The sequence below is a fragment of the Anolis sagrei genome, chromosome 1, assembly GCF_037176765.1.
Source record: "Anolis sagrei isolate rAnoSag1 chromosome 1, rAnoSag1.mat, whole genome shotgun sequence".
NCBI classification, from domain to species: domain Eukaryota; kingdom Metazoa; phylum Chordata; class Lepidosauria; order Squamata; family Dactyloidae; genus Anolis; species Anolis sagrei.
The window spans coordinates 292,292,304-292,313,043 of NC_090021.1; the positions used below are offsets into that span (position 1 = coordinate 292,292,304).

The 20,740-nt window shown below is 36.0% G+C and overlaps 1 protein-coding gene across 3 annotated transcripts in view; it reads left to right on the forward strand.

Moving 5' to 3' along the window:
• Positions 1-20,740, forward strand: part of FMN1 (formin 1) — a 190,066-nt gene that overhangs the window by 130,622 nt on the left and 38,704 nt on the right. For all 3 annotated transcript variants that reach the window (XM_060760044.2, XM_060760052.2, XM_060760057.2), the window contains 6 exons: positions 7,308-7,369; positions 8,770-8,858; positions 10,798-10,927; positions 12,057-12,203; positions 15,176-15,235; positions 15,556-15,676. In XM_060760044.2, coding sequence (XP_060616027.2) covers positions 7,308-7,369; positions 8,770-8,858; positions 10,798-10,927; positions 12,057-12,203; positions 15,176-15,235; positions 15,556-15,676 — 609 coding nt within the window. The remainder of the gene's footprint in view (positions 1-7,307; positions 7,370-8,769; positions 8,859-10,797; positions 10,928-12,056; positions 12,204-15,175; positions 15,236-15,555; positions 15,677-20,740) is intronic.

Genomic DNA, 20,740 nt, shown 5'->3' on the forward strand with positions numbered 1-20,740 from the left:
ACTAATGTCCTTGTGAGATCCTGTTCTAGGATCAGTTCTGTTTCCTTTTAAAAAGATCCTTGAACAGTTGTCCATTTCTGCACATCTTTCCTCAATCTTTACCATAACAAAACAGGCAGCTTCTGGTCAAAAAAATCCAACCCATGTAAGCCCACCACCACAAATTTAAAGCTGTCCTGCCAATGGTCATTGGTGTACTGGGACTGAGAGGGATAATACTTTCTAAAATTAAATATGTTAGCTCCAAAAATTTCAAAATATTTCCAGACAATGATACTGGCAATGTTCAAAGCTACATCTACCCCACTTGATAAATTAATAGAATTCAGCACATGTGCATATCTTTTAAGATAAAGGTAGGGGATATTAAAAGAATAATCACAAGTCAATGAGATATCCAAACAGGGCAATATAGTGACACTGTATGCATGCGTTGCTTGTATGTGTAATTTAGTATCAGCCTCATATAATATATGTTCGGATTACATTACTATAAAGGAAGATAGTTGAACTAAAAGACAAAGAATATATGTGTATCAGCTGTCTTTTACCAAGGCTGTCAACCAAACTAGCTCGATATTTTTATCTGTTGCTTGACAGCAGCTCAAATAGGAATGGTCCCCAATCCCACATAGAGATTCCACTTGGGATTGAACTCAGGACCTTTTTTCCAACAAAAAGCATGCTCTGCTGTGGAACCATAGCAAACCTTTATTCCCTGACACATAAACGATAGAGAAGCTGCTACCGCAATGCAAACTGTGCCCAGGTTGGTGACAAAAAAAAAATAGTGTGAGGAAATTATTTTACAATAACCTCTATGGTTATATTCATGTTTTGGAGCTTTTATACTCTGTTATTTCCTTGAAGGCTTTCCTATCACCAGATATACAGGGATAAAAAGATAATGAAAGCAAAAAATGTAGTGATTATTAAAGGTGATGCAGGGTCCCCCCATCCCCCCCCCCCCCCGGGAGAGTGTTCTACCTTCAGGTATCCGTAAGCCCTTTAAATGACATGCTTCACAGTTTTCATATTGCCAAGTAGTGGTCGTGTATATAACTCTGTACATCTGGCACACAGATGTCTCTGTTTGCATTTGATTACTAGCCAACAAATTGAAGACTGCCACTTTGGTGGGAGGAATCATCCACAGATGTTTTAGATGATGGCAACATTTTCTCTTACGGAAAAAGGTAGTCTTTGCTGCCTAAAAGGCAGCAATATTAAGTAAGCAGAATATTTCTGCGAAGTTGACATGTAAAATTCTTATTTGATGTGTCATATTAATAGGAAAACGTTTTAAAAAATGTTTTCCTTTTAATATAGAAGTTGTGTCTTGTGAAATATAATACAAAGAAATTTGCCTGAAGTTGTTTGGATTGCTAATTTCCATTAAGATTTAAACAAAACAAAAGATATAGTACTAGCACCTAGTATTCTTACCCCTGCATTAACCTATATTTGGGGTAGTTGGAATTCTAGGCCAGAATTCAAAGTATCCCCTGACTTTGAACCCATCTGAATAGTTGGACTGGTTCTGTAACCAGCCACAACTGTTCTTACTACCATCCTGTGCTTCCTGTGCTCTAGCAGCCCAGGGACATGAGATGGCACTTAATGTATCTTCCCATCATCCATGTGGCAGCAGTATCTGGCTGCAAAATTGTCAGCCATTGCTTGCAGTGATGTCCTTTTCTCCCCCTCCCTCATTTTCCTGACTCTTCTGCTGACCACTCTTCAGACGACAGTTGACAAATAGACCTTTGTCATGGCCAGAGATCACTGCAACATGAAGGACTGGAGTGGATAGTAAGAGTGGCAATCTAGCAGAATTAGGCAATGTTCGCTGCTACTGTGCAGGCGAGACTCCCTCCTGCTTCTGCAGTGGCCAAGGGAGTTCCTGCCACACCCATCCTGGGGCCGATCTGGTATTTTCTGAAAAAAGGATGTGTGCTTTGCTGACTCACAAGTTGTAACACACCTCTCAGCCAAGCTGTTAGTTACTATTGTAGAAATTCTAAAAGACAACTCAAAATTTGGGAAACAGTTTCATTTCAAAGTTATTTCCTTTGATAATTTGCAGCACATGGTTTTTGTGAATCTGCCTACAGGGACCTAGAAAGGTGTGGTTACATTAACATGAGTTGCATGAGTCATTTGCTCATGACTTCATATGGCATTTGAGCTTGTCTAACCTTTTGAGCCCATATTACATATATCTAGGCTGGTTTTCTGCCTCATAAATCTTATACCAATTTTGCACAACAGTTAAATGGAAGGAGTTTGGACGCTAGTTAAACATATCTGAAATAAACACTCTCAATCTCTTAATTTTTTGCCAGCAGAGAATTTATTTTTAAGAGTAGAACTTGCGATTTGATTTTGTGATGTAGACTTTTAAAAAACAAAAGTGCCCCTTCAATACCAAATAGTACTGTTGTCCTAGTTTGTAAATAGGGAAAAATACCCTTCATAATTCTTTTAGAATTATTGCTTAGTTTATTTGTCATATGCTTAGAAGCTGAGAGTGTATATATGTCCTAGCAGCTAATGCTATTTGAGTCTGTTTTAGAATTAAGAATTCTTAATTTAGAATTAATTAAGAATCTATCTTACATTAGATTTTTGGAGCCAGATCTTTTAAAACTGCAAAGTCCTGCAGTTTTATTTACTTTCAAACCAGTTCATACCATACCTCAAATTTTGTTAAGTTCTTCCTTTTCCCCCCACTGTGTTTTCAAAGGAAAATAGCAAGTTAAGAAATAATCTTTTTATTGTATATTAACCAGTTTTTAAAGTAACATAAGAAACAATTTATTCACATATTGTTGCCGCCTTCTATAATGGAGTTGGCAAGTATTTTTTATGTATGTCACTTCGTTTCAACGCGTGATGTAGATCTGTTTTTTGTCCCTGTTGACGGTTATTATATCCTAATGGGTGCAACACTGTGCTAATTATCCTTATGTATATAAATTCTTCTTGTTGTGAGCAGACACCATAGGGTCACATAAAAATGTTTTCCTCAATTTCCCTACAAAAAAGGAGTTAAGAAACCAGACTTGTCCCAGTAACAGATTTTTAAAGGTAGAGGAACCCAATAAAATTACCAGCTTCGCACAGCATGTGTCTATTTCCTTTTGACATATTGAGAGGTGTAGCTGAGATATTCAAAGCAAATTGATAGTGTGTGGAGGACACCTCACCAACATTAAATGTAAAAAAAATGAGATTTCAGGAGCAACTGTTCCAGAATCCAGTATCCAAATGCACTAGGCCTCAAACAGTAATTCCACTTTAGTGAATACTGGCATACAGATATATAATACTGAAACTTTATTTGAAATTTTTATTAGAAAGTTACGATTTTTATTTGACACCAAACAGTTGTGCATCACTTTCTATTTTGAAAAACGGCACTAAACGGAGGCCTTAAGATACTTAGTGGGCAATTGATCACATCCCAATTAAGACATGAGGGCATTAATGTATTCCTCCTGCTGATACTGCAGTCCAAAAGAATAATTATGTGAATCATTATAGGATCACTCTGTTTGAGTCTTAAAATATGGATTTTTCATTAATGCATATTCCCCGGGCAACTGTGTTATTAAATGGAATAATGCAGCTGTATAATGTGAATGTTTATGAGTTGTCTAAAAAGGGTGAGATTGCCTAAAAAGCTGAGTCTGAATACTTGAGGTTTCTTAATTATCATTTTGGCAGTTTAGAGATTACATTTAAAAATCTTATTCCCATTTATTTTAATACCATTTGTATAGATGTTTATATATCAAATAGGAATTCTTAATAAATTGCACATTTTAACATATTGCAAGTGTGAATAAAATGCCTTGTCCTGGGTGTGATGAATCCACAATAAAACATGGGCAGGGTGGTCTAAGTACACCCAGGGAAGATGAATACCGCGATAATGACCTGTTATAGCTGTGTTTTTATTGTTGTGTGCCTCCAAGTCATTTCTGACTCATGCCAACCATATCACATGGTTTTGTTTGCAAGGTTTGCCTTCCCCCTGAGCCTTCCCTAAATATTCACCCAAGAATTGGGGGAGTCAGCTGAATAAGATGTGCTATAGTAATAAGTTATAAGGAAACATAAAAGAAAATCAAGTGAGGCATTTGCCCCAGTAGGACATACTAAATCATCAATTAAACATACAGAGAGCTTCACAACAGAATGTACAGCCAGTAAAGAGGAAGATGCATGTAGCATTTGATTTTTCAATATATCAAGATAGCATAATGTCATGGTTTGTATATTGAACTAATAGTCCAAGAAAACAGGGTTCAGATTCCCACTCAGTGGTGGAAACTCACTGATGTTGAATACTGTCCCAGCCTCAGAGGAAGGCAACAAAACCCTCTTCTAAAGAAGTCCTGCCAAGAAAACCCTGTGATACAGTTCTCATAACTCAGAAACAACTTGAAGGCACACCATCAACTCAACAAGGATGTATTGATATTCTGTTAGCCAAACACATACATTGTATAGTTGCTAGTATCATTAGGATTGATTAGCCTTATTTGTCTGTGACACATTACAAAACACTATAATAATATAGTATATCTGTGAAAACTGACCAAAGGCAACTGGAAGAGCAGGAAAGTTCATACCCATCCCTGTTTGATAGTACGTGTGCATATAACATTACCCTTGACTGCCGTCTTTGAGTGATAAGGGTTTCCACTCAATTTCCAAATACTACAAAAGAGAATTCAGGAGAAGAGGAAGACTCCCAGGATCACAATTCAATGCAATACATGTAATATGCTTACCCATTTTCTAGAAAAGTGATGCAGTAGTCCTCCATAGTTTCATATTGTAAGAAACCGTCTTTAAATGCTTTGCTTCACTTCTTATGCTCAGGCATACAAAATCTGATACATATAGATGCATCCTCCAAGCACTAGGTCTTCTATACTCATGAAAATATGAAGGCAGTTTCTTATGTAAGAAAAGTATGCACAGGCAAAGGTGAACTGAAATATATGAGAAGCTTTCTTCAAATAGGAACTATAGTTGCACCTTGAAACATTCAGAAGATTCAGAATTTGACAGCAATGCATATTATTACTAAGTGTCATGACCAAATATATTTTCTTAGTTGGTAAGAAAAAATAGGGAACTTAAATGTGTCATTCATAACATTTACTTCTCGATTTCTTACTATTGCTTTCAAATCACAAACAGAATCATAACTGACAGACAAAATTTTAAAGCATTCTAAATGTCACTGGGCCTTTTAATAGAATTAATTAGCCTGCCACGGAGAAAATTTACTGCCCTGCTGGTTAATTTCACCAAGTAAAATCATGGGGTTAGAGGTAGAAGGAAAGAAACCTTATTACTTTTAAATAATTATTTAAAGATGTGTGTCTTGCCTATTTCAAACTTCATAGGCAGGGGAGGGAGAACTCAGAAAGAGCCTTTAAAATCTTAAATTGTGACTGGTCACGTCTCTTTTTATAGGTAAGGAAGTCTACACTGCTGAAATTAAAAGATATCATATACCAGCTATTAAACATTCAGTGGACGCACAAGAATCAGCAGGGCCTTAACTGAGAGTTAATATTCTTACTATGATTATAACTGAAGCAAATAATTGACATTTAAGATACAAAGGTGAACTGAAATTATATGCCTCGCAAACGTACCTTTGTAGGTCTAACCCTAAACCTAATCCTAACACACACACACACACCCTCCGAAGAAATTAAACCCTCTCAGACATTCTACTATATTACAGACAAAATATTAAAATTTATTGGAAGCAATTCATTCTGGAAATCCCCTAAGATTTTAATTCCAAATGAACATTTTAACATAATACAAATACATAACCCAAATTCAAATGGAAAGTGTTATAATAGTTATTTTATACTGTATGTTATGCTTATTGAGTTATCTCATCAATCTCTGGCAATTTGAAGAAAAATAAATAAGTGATGGATGAAATACTAGATGTATGGCATTCTGACAGAGATTCTCACAGTTTCTTGGGTTCCCTCGCCCCATATATTTCTGAATATCTTTGTTGTGGGAGGTGATATATGTAAGAATTATCACTTAAATTAGAAATAGCTGATCTAGATCAATCGATGATAAAAGTTTAAGTCCTAAGCATTATTTCAAGTGCTAAGCTTCCTTATGACTCCACAGCACACAGTCCCATATATTTCTTTCCTGTTTAAAAATCTAACAACCCCAGCAGGTATGGTCATAAAGACAGAGGATGGGCATCCATAAAGCTGCTAGTAACTTAAAAATGTAATGTTGAAGGTATCTATCTCTCCCATATACATCTACTGTACTATCCTCTAAATACCTCCAGAGCAGGAAAAAAAAACAGAAAAACAGGTTCTCTCTTTGTCTGTAACAGTGGTTCCCATACATTTTTTGATCAAGGACCACTTGACCAAGGACTACTTGACCAGGAACCACTTTAATCAGGGACCACTCTCCAGCATTAGTACCAAACTGATTACGAATCAGTTTTTGGTCAACTTTACATTTGGTTTGGGGTGCTGATTCCGAAAATTGCATTGGATAGACCATATCAGCTCTAGTTTCTGATACAGAACATATGCCATGGTCAGCAACAGGGAAGGAGGGCAGGCAGGGCAAAATGAGTGGCAATAAAATAAATAAAACAACAAAAATTTAAAAAAGAGGAAGGAGGCTCACGGACCAGATTTAGCAATGGAACAACATTTCTGGAAATCCCTCAAAGGGAAAACTTTTGCTTCTCTCTGTTGACCTTTTTAGGCTCCTATTGAAGAAGATTCTTTTTCAGATGGCCTTGTGACCTCTGACTTTTCAAGGGGCATCTTCATAGTAGAATTAATGCAGTTTGACACCACTTTAACTCCCATGGCACAATGCTATGGAATCCTAGGAGTTATTCTAAAGTCTTCAGGCTTCTCTGCTAAAGAGTGCTGCTTCCTCATCAAACTACACATCCAAGGATTCCATTGGCATTGAACCATTGCAGGTCAAGTGGCGTCAAACTGCAATCAAGTGCAAATTTTGATTGAATATGTCTGCATTATATATTGCCTGTCCTGATGTTGAGAACTGTAACTGGCCATCTATCTATCTATCTATCTATCTATCTATGCACTCCAGTAGTTTCATTCCTCACTCTGTGTTTCACATCCGATGTAGATGAAATATTCAAGTAAAAGGGAAGATGCTTCCTCTATTCTTAATTGTTGGTTTTTTCTGTTCATGGCAACAGCAATCCAAGTTAACATTAGTATGTTATTCTGTCTTTTCTACAGCTATACTAAATGTGGATGATTCAATAGTTGACCTAGAAACACTGGAAGCACTGTATGAGAATGTAAGTATCAAAGAATTCTCAGTTCACAAACAGAAGTGTCATGTAAAAACACATTCTATATTATTAGTGCCTTTTATTCTCTTTATCTAAAGCATATCATTCTACAACAGAAAGGCTGGTTCTGTTGTTGTCGTCATCCTTCACCTCCTCTTTCCTCCCTTCTTAATTTCTTCTTGGAAGTTTCTTTAACAGTGTTCTTGCATGGTTAGGATTGGATTAGATGGCTATTTTTGACCTTTCCTACCCTAGGATTGTACTATCTTTTCCCTGGTGCCTTTCATCCCAATGGTATTCCAGAGGCCACATTCATGTCTGTGGTCCCTTCCACACAGCTCTGTATCCCAAAATATCAAGGCAGAACATTCCACAATATCTGCTTTAAACTGGGTTATCTACATCTACACTCAGATAATGTGGGATTTTCTGCCTTGATATCCTGGGATATAGGGTTGTGTGGAAGGACCCTGTGTGTTCATGAAGCTTGTGGACCATGTATTGCCTATTCCTTTTCTATATCTTCCATGGCCCTTGTCAAATCTGTGGCCCCATTGTGTATTTCATCAAAATGTATCAGAATGCTTAATAACTATTTCTAAACAGGTCTAAGAGCAACATTTGTTGTGCTTTGCTCTATATTGTTGAACATGGTAGGCATGGTAGGACTAACTATATTAAATGAAATAAAAACCAATCAGTCACTTATTTAAATTATGTCCTTCCTCAGGGTAAGACATTACTTCTATTTAAAAAATAATTAGAAAAAGACAAATTTCAGTCAATTTTTAGAATGAAAGAAAAGAGAGAACATTTTGGAATAATGTTTTCAGAATAATGTTTTGGCAAGAAATGTATGAATTATGTTTTTGGCAAGAAGTGCATGACTTTTAACCCTTTACACAGCCACCCAAGTCTTATTTTGGTACAGCCTTACAGAAGGCTCATCAGAACATAAATAATGTTCAGGTTTACATTTCAATATTTATCGTCATGAATTAGAGGTATTTGTAACAAGGAAGAATGTGATTTTTTTTGTCATCTGATGAAGTATGAAGACTGCTGTATAATTTTAGTACTGTATGTAACAGCTTTTTAAAACAGAAGAGCTGACTTAGTAAGCGTATTGCCTGAAAACAAATTTTCTCTTCTGGTTCAAGAAGTACAAGTCAGTAGGTGCTGCATTTATGCTCCTCTGATTTCTGTTGGTGGATGAGGATCACATGTGCTGACAACACATTTTGGTGCTTTCAGTTTGACTACATCATTCCTGTTGCATGAAGCTGAATGATTATATCAAGTACTCTCCCCTTCCCAGCCCTATTCCAAAGATGCTGAATCAAGTATTTCGACCCCAAAGAGAGTAAGAATTAAAATCAAATGGCTGTTTTTCATTGAAATTGCAGAGAGCACAGAAGGATGAACTGGAGAAAATAAAAAAACATTATGCGACTTCCAAAGAAGAAGAAGTAAAACTTCTAGACAAACCAGAACAGTAAGTAGTGTGGGGAGAGGTATCTTACCATGCTTTCCTGTCATTTAAAATCAGAAATGGCTTAGCATTGTGAAAGGAATGAAGTAGTTCAAAGAATTCTAGTGTGCTGGCTTGTGAAATAGTTATACTGATGTTCTATGGCTTGTACCTAACACTGATCCAAAGCCTTACTTGATGGCATTGGCCTAGACACTTGCTGAAATAATCAAAACACAAAGGTTCAAAAAAATTATCCAGCTCATTCCACTGATGAATATACTCCCAGTAATTCTAACCTCATGCAAATATTTTGGGTCTATTGTTATCTGAATATAAGAAATGCAGATTTTTATAATAAACACGTTAATCCAATATGAGTAAGTGCTGCATCCATTTAGCACCTAGTTTGGTGTTCTTGTCTAGCTAATGAAACAACTTCTAGATGCTAAGCCATCTAGCATGGAAAGACAGGTTTATTTTGTTTCTCCAGGACATAGATTTCAAACAGATCATCTAAGCCATATAAGGCAGGGCATCTAAGAAGATCCATAGCAAGATTACTTCTCATATAGACATTGAGCTCAAGGCTTCACAAGGAAAGTGGAAGCAGCTATGAAATGGAATCAGCATTCCAGTTCAGTTTAATGTATGCATGCAGATGATAAAGAGCTGATACCCTCTGTGTCAGCAGATGCTTTTATGATTCATAACATTGATCCTAGCAAGTCCTTGAAACAGCCAGTTAGGAATAACAGTCAAGGTCTTCACATCCCTGCACTAAGCAGCTAATCTTCACGCAAGCAAAATATTTTTGAACTATGTAATTACAGACAGTACTGAAATTTAAATTTGGGAGATGAATGCCTTAGTAATTGGTTAATTGAGGAGCAGCCTAAGGAGATGGGCATGTTTAGCCTGAAGAAGAGAAGGCTGAGAGGAGACATGATAGCAATGCATAAATATGTATAGAAAAAGTCATAGGGAGGAAAAAGCAAGCTTGTTTTCTACTGCCCTGGAAACTAGGACACAGAACAATGTCTTCAAAATACGAGAAAGGAGATTCCATCTGAACATTAGGAAGAACTTCCTGACTGTGAGAGCTGTTCAGCAGTGGAACTCTCTGTCCCAGAGTGTGGTGGAGGCTCCTTCTTTAGAGGCTTTTAAACAGAGGCTGGATGTCCATCTGTCAGGGGTGCTTTGGACATGATTTTCCTGCTTCTTGGCAGGGGATTGGACTGGATGGCCCACAAGATCTCTTCCAACTCTTATGATTCTATGATTCTATGACAGACACAAATAGGATTGTTCTGTAAGTACACAGAATACATTGCAGTCATTGTTTCTTTAATCTTTACAGGAGCCATTCATTTTATCTGTCAGAGCAATATTAAACTATTATTGCTTTAATAGCTGAGACAAAACGTAAAATTAAGTCCCACAGTGCAACATACTCACTACAAATTGTATTTATGATTGCCATCAGAAAATGACTGATTGACCACAGATTAGCCACAGGGGTTCATGTTCAGGCATGGAAAGAACCTCGCTCTCCTGATGATACAGAATTATGGAAACTGTTTCCAGCAGGGGTCAGTGTCTGTCTCGCTTCTTAGACTTTCTCTCTCATAACATTTGCCACAGTTTATGCAGTTGTGCTAGTTTGAAATCTTGAGCTGATATATCTTCATCTATATGCGTTTTTAAATAGCAAGATGTGTAATACTGTGTTTTTATTAAAATGTAAACCATGTCAAAATTAAACACATCGTTTAATGAATGGAAGGGAAGAAAAGAGGTGTCTTGTGACACCTTTGAGAAATTTTGTTTCGGCACAAACTTTTGTGGACTACAGCCCACTTCTTCAGATTCATTCTTAATCATTGTTACAGAAGAGTTCAGATCAAGTTATATAGAATGCTTTAGTGATATAAATATATATCTATTGTTTTTATTTCTACAGGTTTTTATATGAGTTATCTCAGATCTCCAATTTTGCAGAACGTGCCCGATGTATAATCTTTCAGTCAGTCTTCAATGAAGGGATGACTGCAGTGCACCGTAAAGTTGATATTGTTAATCGAGTTTGTAAGGTAGGTCATTGGTGGCAAACCAAGACTTCGTCTTCAGTGCTCTATACCAGGGGTCCGCAAACTAAGGCCAGATGTGGCCCTCCAAGCTCATTTACCCAGCCCTCGTTCAGGGTCAACCTAAGTCTGAAATTATTTGAAAGCACACAACAACAACAACAACAACAATCCTATCTCACCAGCCAAAAGCAGACCCACACTTCCCATTGAAATACCAATAAGCATCAGTGCCACATTGGGGGGAGGGGTAGCTGCCCCTGACCACTGCCACTGTTATTTATATGTGGACTAAACTTTCACCTTTTGCCACCCAGAGACAGGGATGTTTGTTTTTTGATATGAGTTATGGTACAGTACTTATACTGACCCAGTACTTACACTGATTCACTATCAACCCATTTTTGGGACTGTTTTTTTTTTCTAAATGCATGAGTATACACTAGATCCAACTGAGTACTTCCAAGTAAGTGTATAAAGCAGGGGTCCACAAACTTTTTAAACAGAGGGCCAGGTCACAGTCCCTCAAACTGTTGGAGGGCTGGATTATAATTTGGAAAAAAACATGAATGAATTCCTGTGCACACTGCACATATCTTATTTGTAATGCAAAAAACACTTTAAAACAATACAATAATTAAAATTAATAACAATTTTGACAAATATAAATTTTCCTTCTCGGTGGAAGGACCCTTGAGTTATCCATGGGTCATATCAAAATTCATAATTTTGGACATCAAACCTATCTTAGACTCATACATGGGGTCAACTTTGACATGAACATATACATTACTCATGAATAAACATCAACAAAATTGGACAGCAAATCCAGTTAAATGGGTGTACTAGGTTAACCGGAACTTTGCCGTGGTTAAAAATCATTGCAAGTTCTAAGCATTTCCATAGTAATATAACTTGTATTAAAAATTAAATGCCTTAAATGTTTTAATGTAACTGCTAAATTTATTAACTAAAATGCACAAGCAGTCATTTGAAATGGAAATCTTTTTTAAATTGTTGCAATGTGTTATCAGTTATAGTAGAAACAAGGAATTTTTTAGACTCATCTATAAAAACGTATACCATAATATGGATGCTACCTTTTTGGTGTTTCAAATAAGCATTTATTTTTCAGGAGTTGCTGACCATGAAGAGTGTGAAAGACATTCTAGGTTTGATTCTAGCATTTGGAAATTACATGAATGGTGGAAACAGGACACGTGGTCAAGCAGATGGATTTGGTTTGGAAATACTTCCCAAACTGAAAGATGTTAAAAGTAGAGTAAGTACCTGAGTTCTGTTGGAATTCTGTTAAAATCAGTACTTTAATTTAAGGATGAGCACTCTATGAGGAGGAAATATTTGTATTATTCCACTGCTTATGAATTTGTACACAAGCTTTTTTGGAAATATTTCAAAAACATAAACACTGGAAGCCTTTTTTTCACATGCTGTACTTTGAATCCAACCGTATATATTTTTAGCAATTAATGTGGGTGCTAGAAATGCCTCCTGAGTTTTGGTCATTCCATTTTCTGTGGAGAAGTGTGAAAATTCCCCTCAGTTAGTTCTTTTCCTCATTAGTTTCCTGACATTTTAAAAATACAGTTTTTCAAATATTTTCAAAAATTATTTCCATTCTTAATGGGTTGTAAATATTAAGCATCTGAACCGGTTGCCATAGGATTTATTTCATTATTTATAATAAACAGTGACTGTATAGGTTGTCTTGCTACAAATAACAAGAAATTTGAAATGCATGAATCCTAAATTAAATACATCTTCTACAAGTATGTTGCATAGCTAAATCCTATACCAGTGACATTTGGTATGCTATTCAAAGAAAATGCACACTTCAAAGGCATTCCACATATAATACATTTCAATGTGTGTCTCTCTGTGCTTTTTTAATAATTTCCTGCTACTAGTGACATATACTTAAAGTACAGTTTATCCTTCTTCCTAGTTAAACTTGACTAAATTGATTCAGTAACTCATGTAGTAGCAGATCAATGTTAATCTAGTATTGTGAGAGTATTAATATAGAATTTTATTTACCATAAATTGCTAGCTTTTGCTGAAATTTTTATTTGCTCAACTGTTGCAAATCCTACATATGTTTTATTTCTCTATCACATAGGATTACTAACAATTTCAGGCATCCAGGTCACAGGATCAATAAAATATGGTCGGGTGATATAGAATTTTGTTTAGTGATAAGGGCTATCTAATTTTTTTTAAAGGTATGAGTTAATTTTGAATTTTGCATCTAGAAAGCAACTCAGATTGATATTAAAACTAAAATTATTGACTTGAATAGGATTTTCTCTTATTAATTAAATGAACCTCAATTCTAAGGAGCCAGAAAAGTTTGTGTTGACTAGCTGTTTCTTTACCCATGCCTAGTTCTTTTTATTTTTGAAAAACAACTTCCCTTTGGGTTGTTGTGAGTTTTTCAGGCTGTATGGCCATGTTCTCTCCTGACGTTTCATCTGCATCTATAGCAGGCATCCTCAGAGGCTGTGAGGTCTTCCCTTTTTTGTTAACTCTTCATGATTGAGGAAACTACAGTGTTTAGGTCACAAAACTCAGATCTTATACTCAAGTTTAATTCCAGTGAACTGGACTGAGGGGTTTTCAAAGTTTGTAGTCTAACCAATGTTTTCCCACCCTGTTTCTAAAAATAATACAAACAATAAAAGAGTCATATTTCTGGAAGACTTCAGAAAGTTACAGAAATCCATGAAATCCATGTGAAATAAAGACCTCCCCACCCCTAAAAAAAGACAAATATATTAAGAACACCATTTTAGGCAACCTCCTCTTCTAACTTACAAACATCTTTGTCTTGTAGATATGTCTCTTCTAATATCCCAGGTCATTAAAATAGAATTCTATGAACACAAGAATGTTTTAAGTTTTACCACAATTGTAGTGAACATTCAGTGAAATGTGTAAGATTGCATTGAGGAATCACTACAAACAATGTTCATGAAATCATGAAACAGAACTGAGAAAAAATGAAACTTTTTTTATTTTGAAAAGCATTTGTTTGATGTAAAGTTTAAAAACCATGCTTGGAGTGTTGAACTGGAAGTAAGAGATCAGGCCTCAAGTCCCTACAGAACTATGAAACTTACTGGGTGACCTTGGCTCACTTACCACATTTCAGTTTAATCTACTTCAAATGTTATTTTATGTTATTTTTGTTAAATGTATTTACCTTTAAAATGCATCTTAATTTGGCATGAGCATATTGATGATATTGCAATTGATGAGACAGTATTTGTGACACATTGGAATTGTTGGCAAAATTTATAATTAGAGAACTATGTACTATCCATTTGAGTAGAGGTGCTAGAAAAGAAGACTCCAAGGCTTACCATGGTGAATTACTTTAATTTGGTATGTCCAAAAATTAATTCAAAATAACAAATATGCCCACTGCTGTGTAAGGAGATCTGATTTTTTGAAAATACAAGGAATACAAATTCCACAAATTACATAATTCTAAGTATAACATTCATTATAATGGTGTTTACCTTAACCTACAGAACTAGTTAGTGGAAAGGTGGGGTATAAATGTAAATAATAAATAATTATTTTTCTTTATTAAAAATGGACTAGACCTCTGGAGACTAGGGTTAAGGTTCTTGCTCAGGAATAGATATTCATTGGGTGACAAATCCTACTCTTTCAGTCTCAGAGGAAGGCAAACCCTTTCTTAATCAATAATTCCGAGAAACACCCATGCTAGATTCACATTAGGATTGCCATAAGTTAAAAACAACTTGAAACTACACAACAATAATTGTCCAAAACACATTTTAAAAAGCTCTACAGTAAATTAAGAATCAAACCTGCATGAGGACCTAATAATTAATTTTATAATAATGTGTTTAATCATTGCACATAGTTATAGGGATTGTTGTTTACTGCATATTTAGGGTAACAATAGTTTAATTAATTTCAAGGCTTAGGGATTTCAAAGCAACAAATGAAAGGGGTGGTCTTCTTTGCATGCAGATGGTCCTCCTGTGTTCTCTACGGAATCTCATCTAAAGGTTCCCCATTGCTCCCATGAAAGTGAATTTAAGAACTCTGAACCTGGAACTTTATTAGTTATAGATTAATATAATTTAAAAACTGAGAGGGTTTTTTGATACCTAAAAATATACCAAATATATTTCATTTAAGTGTTCTCATTGCATTTCAGTGATTTTCAATCTTGTTTTTAATTTTCTTTCTCTTTAGGATAGTCGTGTTAATCTTGTGGATTATGTTGTGATGTATTATCTTCGCCATTTTGACAAAGTAAGTCATTTGGTTGCATTAATTATTGTAACATGTGGGCACTTAATTTAATACTGCCATTAGCCATGATCCATGCGTTTTATGGATTTCTGTTCACTGGAATATTCCCATTACCCTATGAAAAGGAAAGTGCACAGGAATCATAATTAAACATGTAATCCAGGATCTTGAGAATTGTTTGTGTTACTCTGTGTAATGTAAACATGCATAGGATGACAATCTCATATTAAAATATCATCTTCTATTATAATGTTATGTGGATTTTCTATTTTGTTTTCACTTTTATGGTAACTGGATTTAATATTATATGCCTTTTTTAGGAAGCAGGAACAGACAAGAGTGTGTTTCCACTACCAGAACCTCAGGACTTCTTCCAGGCTTCCCAAGTTAAATTTGAAGACCTAATAAAAGACTTAAAGAAAATGAAGAAAGATTTAGAAGGTAAATAAGAGCTGCGGTCTATTTTAAAATATGCTTTTAACATATTGAACAGCTGAGTCTTCTGCATGTTTAGTTCACCCTTAAATCTTTGGAACTCAATTGTAATGTTATTACATGTCAAAATTGTAAACAAATTTTTAGTAAAGAATGCTTTTGTAAATATCAGCATGTTGAAAAACATATTGAAGTTGTTGCGTTGGGTGCTGAGCAAATGGGGTTTTGAATTATATTTTTCTTGATGCAAATGGAGGAGACCAGTAATGAAGTTGTGTGTGTGAGAGAGAGAGAGAGAGAGAGAGTTAGAGAGAGAAGGAAGAAAGGAGAGCAGGAAGGACAAAAAAAGAGAAATTCTGTTCAAAGTAGGCGTACAAGTGATCACAGCATAATTTACTCTTCCAGTTATGATTAGTTGAATTATCTCATAGTCACCTTAAAGAAACTTTCAAAGGTCAACAGTGGTAAGGAAGTGCCAGTTGTTATTTATTCCATCTTGGCATACATGAGTGCTCTATCTTCTCCCATCTCTTGGCTCCGTAAAACCCTTGGTCTGGCCTCCCCTGTGTGAGTTTATGCTGAAATGCGATCTGTGTTCGATCTTCTATTTTTCAAATGTATAGTCTTGGTGCCATGCAGTAGATTCTTTTCATTCTTTCTGGCTGTGCGTAAAGACTCTGACACAGTTAGGATTTCAGTAACACTTACAAAATCAAGAAAGAACATTGCAAGACTCTTAATCTTCTAGTAATTTGAGTTGAATTTTTATACAGATGGGAGTTGCTTTTTTAAAAAACCTACTTTGATGATTTCATAGAATATTGGAAATAATGTTTGCAGATTTCCTTTAAAGAAGTAGCACTGATGAAATTTTAAAATAGTTTTTAAAACTATATTTAGTCAATGAAGCTCTGAGTAGTAGGAATATGAAGGAGCAGGTCACTTTCTCCAGAGAAATCCATGTGTTCCTAGAATAATAAATCACAAGTTTAGATACACAAGCTGCTCAATTAACAGATTTCTTTAAGTGGCAGAAGAATTAAGTGTCTTTGGGTGGAAGAGACTTACAGATGTCCTACTCAGACCCATATACAGAAGTTAGAAATATTACTTTTATCTAATACAATTTCCAGAATTCCTAAATCAGCATGGGCACCAACAGTGTCCAATTCTGGGAGCTATATGCAAAAAAATGTAAATTTTGTTAGCACTAGAAGCTTTGCTTGTGTGTTGAGAAGTTGCATATACTGTTCCTCCTGACTTTGGATCCAGCACTATAAGTTTTATGGTTTTAATACACATTTTCAGAAAGTGAAGATTCTCCCCAACCCATATTTATAGAGACAAAATTGCTTGAAGCTGTATGAGAAGATCCTCAATGTATTTAGGCCAAATTCAGCAAGGCCCCATCAAATGCCTACTAATATTCAACCATATATACATAATACTAACAGGAAACAAGGCAAAAAAAATTATGATTGTCAGTGAAATTTAATTCATGCAAAAGAACATAAATATTCAATAGGCAAAAATATTTTTTATAAATTATTTCACCACAGGCATATTTTTGTAACAATAAAGTTACAAAAATGTGTGGAAATGGATAAGTGAAATTCTGGAGGTATGGTGAGAGCAGAACAGATTGTGGAAAGGTTTGAAGAAATGGCTCCAGCTGAATTTGCTCTGGATCCAATCATTATATTATCAGAGTTGATACTCTGTCACTTCCAGTGCTTACAGCATGTATGGATGCAGCCTATGGGTACATGGTGTGAAATTTAATCCCCAACCCTCTTTCAATTGTCCACTCCTTTCTTCCTCCTCATCACATTCTACCATGTGTGAGCAGTTGCAATTTAGCATTTGAGGGCTTTTTTCTTCATGGTTAAATTGTGTATGGTTTGCTCTGCCCAACTTGGAATGGAAGGGCAGTGGCATCTTTTCTTAGGCAAGTCAATTTTTGAAAATGTCTTCAACCAAGTGTCATCTTGGAAGTGAAAACTGTTCATGGGTCTTTTCCCTTTCAATAAGTCAAAATCCTTTCTTCCTGTATAATGTTAAAGACAATTTTACCTGAAATGTTTTAATCGAAGAGGATATTGTTTTAGTACATACATGAAGGATCTGATGTACCTCTGTAGTTTATGGCAATCATTAAAAGTCATGACTCTTGGCAAAATGCAAGTAAAGGCTTAAAGCTGAAACAGATGTGATCTGCAGTAGTGATGCTGAGAAACATTAGTGCCATTATTCAGGCAAGCACATACTTTCATATATATTTTATTTGGACAATATTAACTTGAGTTACTATACACAAATAAATAACAACAACAACAACAACAACAACAATAGTAATAATAATAATCTTTATTTCTATACCGCCCTATATCTCCGAGGGGACTCAGGGCAGTTTACAACAGAAAACTGGCAATGCTGGCATAACATAACAAATCAAATCATAAACAATAAAATAAACAATAGAACAACTCAAAAATAACAAACTTAGATATTTAAATATATAAATCAAACATTTAGAACATGTTTACTACTAGATCTAATGATAGCAAACACTCAAAACATTAAAAGTAAAAAGGCATTTACAAGTCAACAGGGCTGAGGTGGTGTTCAAGTCAGAGTGATTAAAGTGCTGGCCGAACAAAATTATTATTGCACAATTCCACAAGTTAAAAAGGACCTATAAGGGTCTATTTACCACCCCCTCCCACTCCCGCCTCCCCATAATATCCACCCCCATTCTTTATGCCCACCCCCCAGAGATTTCCAGATCCTCACAATTAAGGAGTCCTCTGAATACTGTTTAAGCACAGGAATGCCACCCAGCTCTTCATGGGGGGTATAAACTGTGGTATGAGGTCCTTTGGGAGGCAGATGGGATGTGTTTTTTCTTGTGATGGTGAGGTGTCTCTATCCATGTTGGTAAAAGTCCTATGGTGCCAAGATATTATTGATTGGCTTAACATAGTTGGATTGCAAAGTAGGCTCTGGGTCTAGTGCTGGCTGTTTTATCTGCTGCTGGCGTCAGGTGAGATGGCACAGCTGTGGGGGCCATGCCCAGTATGTTTGGAAAGGCTGGCCCAAGGCAGGAGTTCTAAGGTAGAGTTCTTGCCCTCTGGCTGTTTCTATAGATAGATATGGGTATGTGTGTTTGTATATATGATGAATTTGTCAGAGTTGCTAGTTGTTTACGAAGCTACATATTTTCATCTTTGTGGATAACGTTAGCAATTTTAAATGTTGGGGATTATTGGGAAGTTTCAGGGTTTGCTGAAAGCTACTTATAGTTGTTTATAGTAGATATTCATAGTTGTTATATTGTAAAAATTTAAGTAATTGTGTCTTCATTGATCTTATAAATAATCAAAGTAGTTTACATGTATGGGGAAAGCAAAAATCCATGCATTAAATGAGGCAAATCTTAAACAGTGGTGATGTTCTCAGATTCCAATAAGGACATGCTTTTATTTCTTTTAATATCTTTTCTGCATCAGGTAAGCAAATGGTAAGAACCAATATTGTACTCAGCTTTGATCTACAGTGAAATAAAGTTTTAAAGATACTCCTTTTCTTTTCAATCAAATAAATCCTACAGGCTAAGAATTAAAACCTGCTCTTCATGTTCGAGTCAATTGACTTTGCACTCTAAGTTTCCAGTTTTAAATTCCTAGACTTCACGGAACCAAGAGTTCAAACACAGAGGGGATTGGTGATATTTTGTCCATTTGATAGAGTCATATCATGTTCCATTCACTTTACTAGGATTCTTTCACTTGGGACTTTAAAGATATAGTGTTAAGTAAACCATGGTAAATTGCATTTTTTAAAGAGAGATAAAATCACAGGTGAAATTATTTTAAAGTTTTTATCCCTGAATGTAAAACCCAAATGGACCTGAACTCTGTATCTTGACTTCTACAGAGGCTAACTTTTACATTTAAATGAAACTTTGGAACCCAAGCCATGATGTTTCAAATAAGTATTGAGTGGCATACCTACAGTTGGGTAAACCCAGCTATCCAGATGATATTGCAACCCTAATTTTGACACTTCAAAAACGGATAACACTAAGATGCAGTTAGTTAGGGCTTTTTGTAACTAGAGTGATGCAATGTGTCTCAGCAAACTCCTTTATTAACTTTAGATGTAAAGTAATTGAAACACATTTTGAGTAACTGCAACAAAAGCAGGGAGGGGAAGGGTGCTTGTGTCCTACTGAAATGAATGGAAGTAAACACTATTAAAAGCTGAAACCTTAGATGATTGAGTGTCATACTGGAGCATGACTTGTATGCCCAGGGGCATGTTCCACCCCCCCCCCCCCCACAGCAGAAACACACAACACATGATGGATGTGGAAGGAATGAGGAAACAGCTTTATTACCGCTGTAGGTAGGATAGGCACAATGCATGGGTTTGGATCCAAGCACTGACCAACCTGTTGATCAGTGAGCCCAATCTCCACCCAGTGACAAGAAAGCATCCACATGATAGGAGTCCCTCACGTGGCCCCTGCCAGCAGGGGTTGCATGGCACACATTCGACCCTGGACCAGGCAAGATCCCAGGTCCCCAGAGGAAGCCCCAGCATTACACAGTACTGGACGTCCTAGGTGTCCTACAGCCAGAACTTGTGACAAAAATTACATAACAAAAATGACATAACAACCAAATAATGCCCATTGTCATATAACCATCAATATGCCCACAGTAATAGAGAAAGGATGGGTGGATGGTTCTCCAAAAGGAACTTGTGAACATCAGGAAGAATAAAGGAATATATACCCCCCCCCCAAAAAAAAAAAGGTAATGCTCAAGATCCTGCAAGGAAGACTCCAGCAATACATGGAGCGAGAGTTGTCAGATGTTCAAGCTGGGTTTAGAAAAGGCAGAGGAACGAGAGACCAGATTGCCAATATCCGCTGGATAATGGAGAAAGGCAGGGAGTTTCAGAAAAACATCTACTTCTGCTTCATTGACTATTCTAAAGCCTTTGACTGTGTGGATCATAATAAATTGTGGCAAGTTCTTGGTGGGATGGGCATCCCAAGCCACC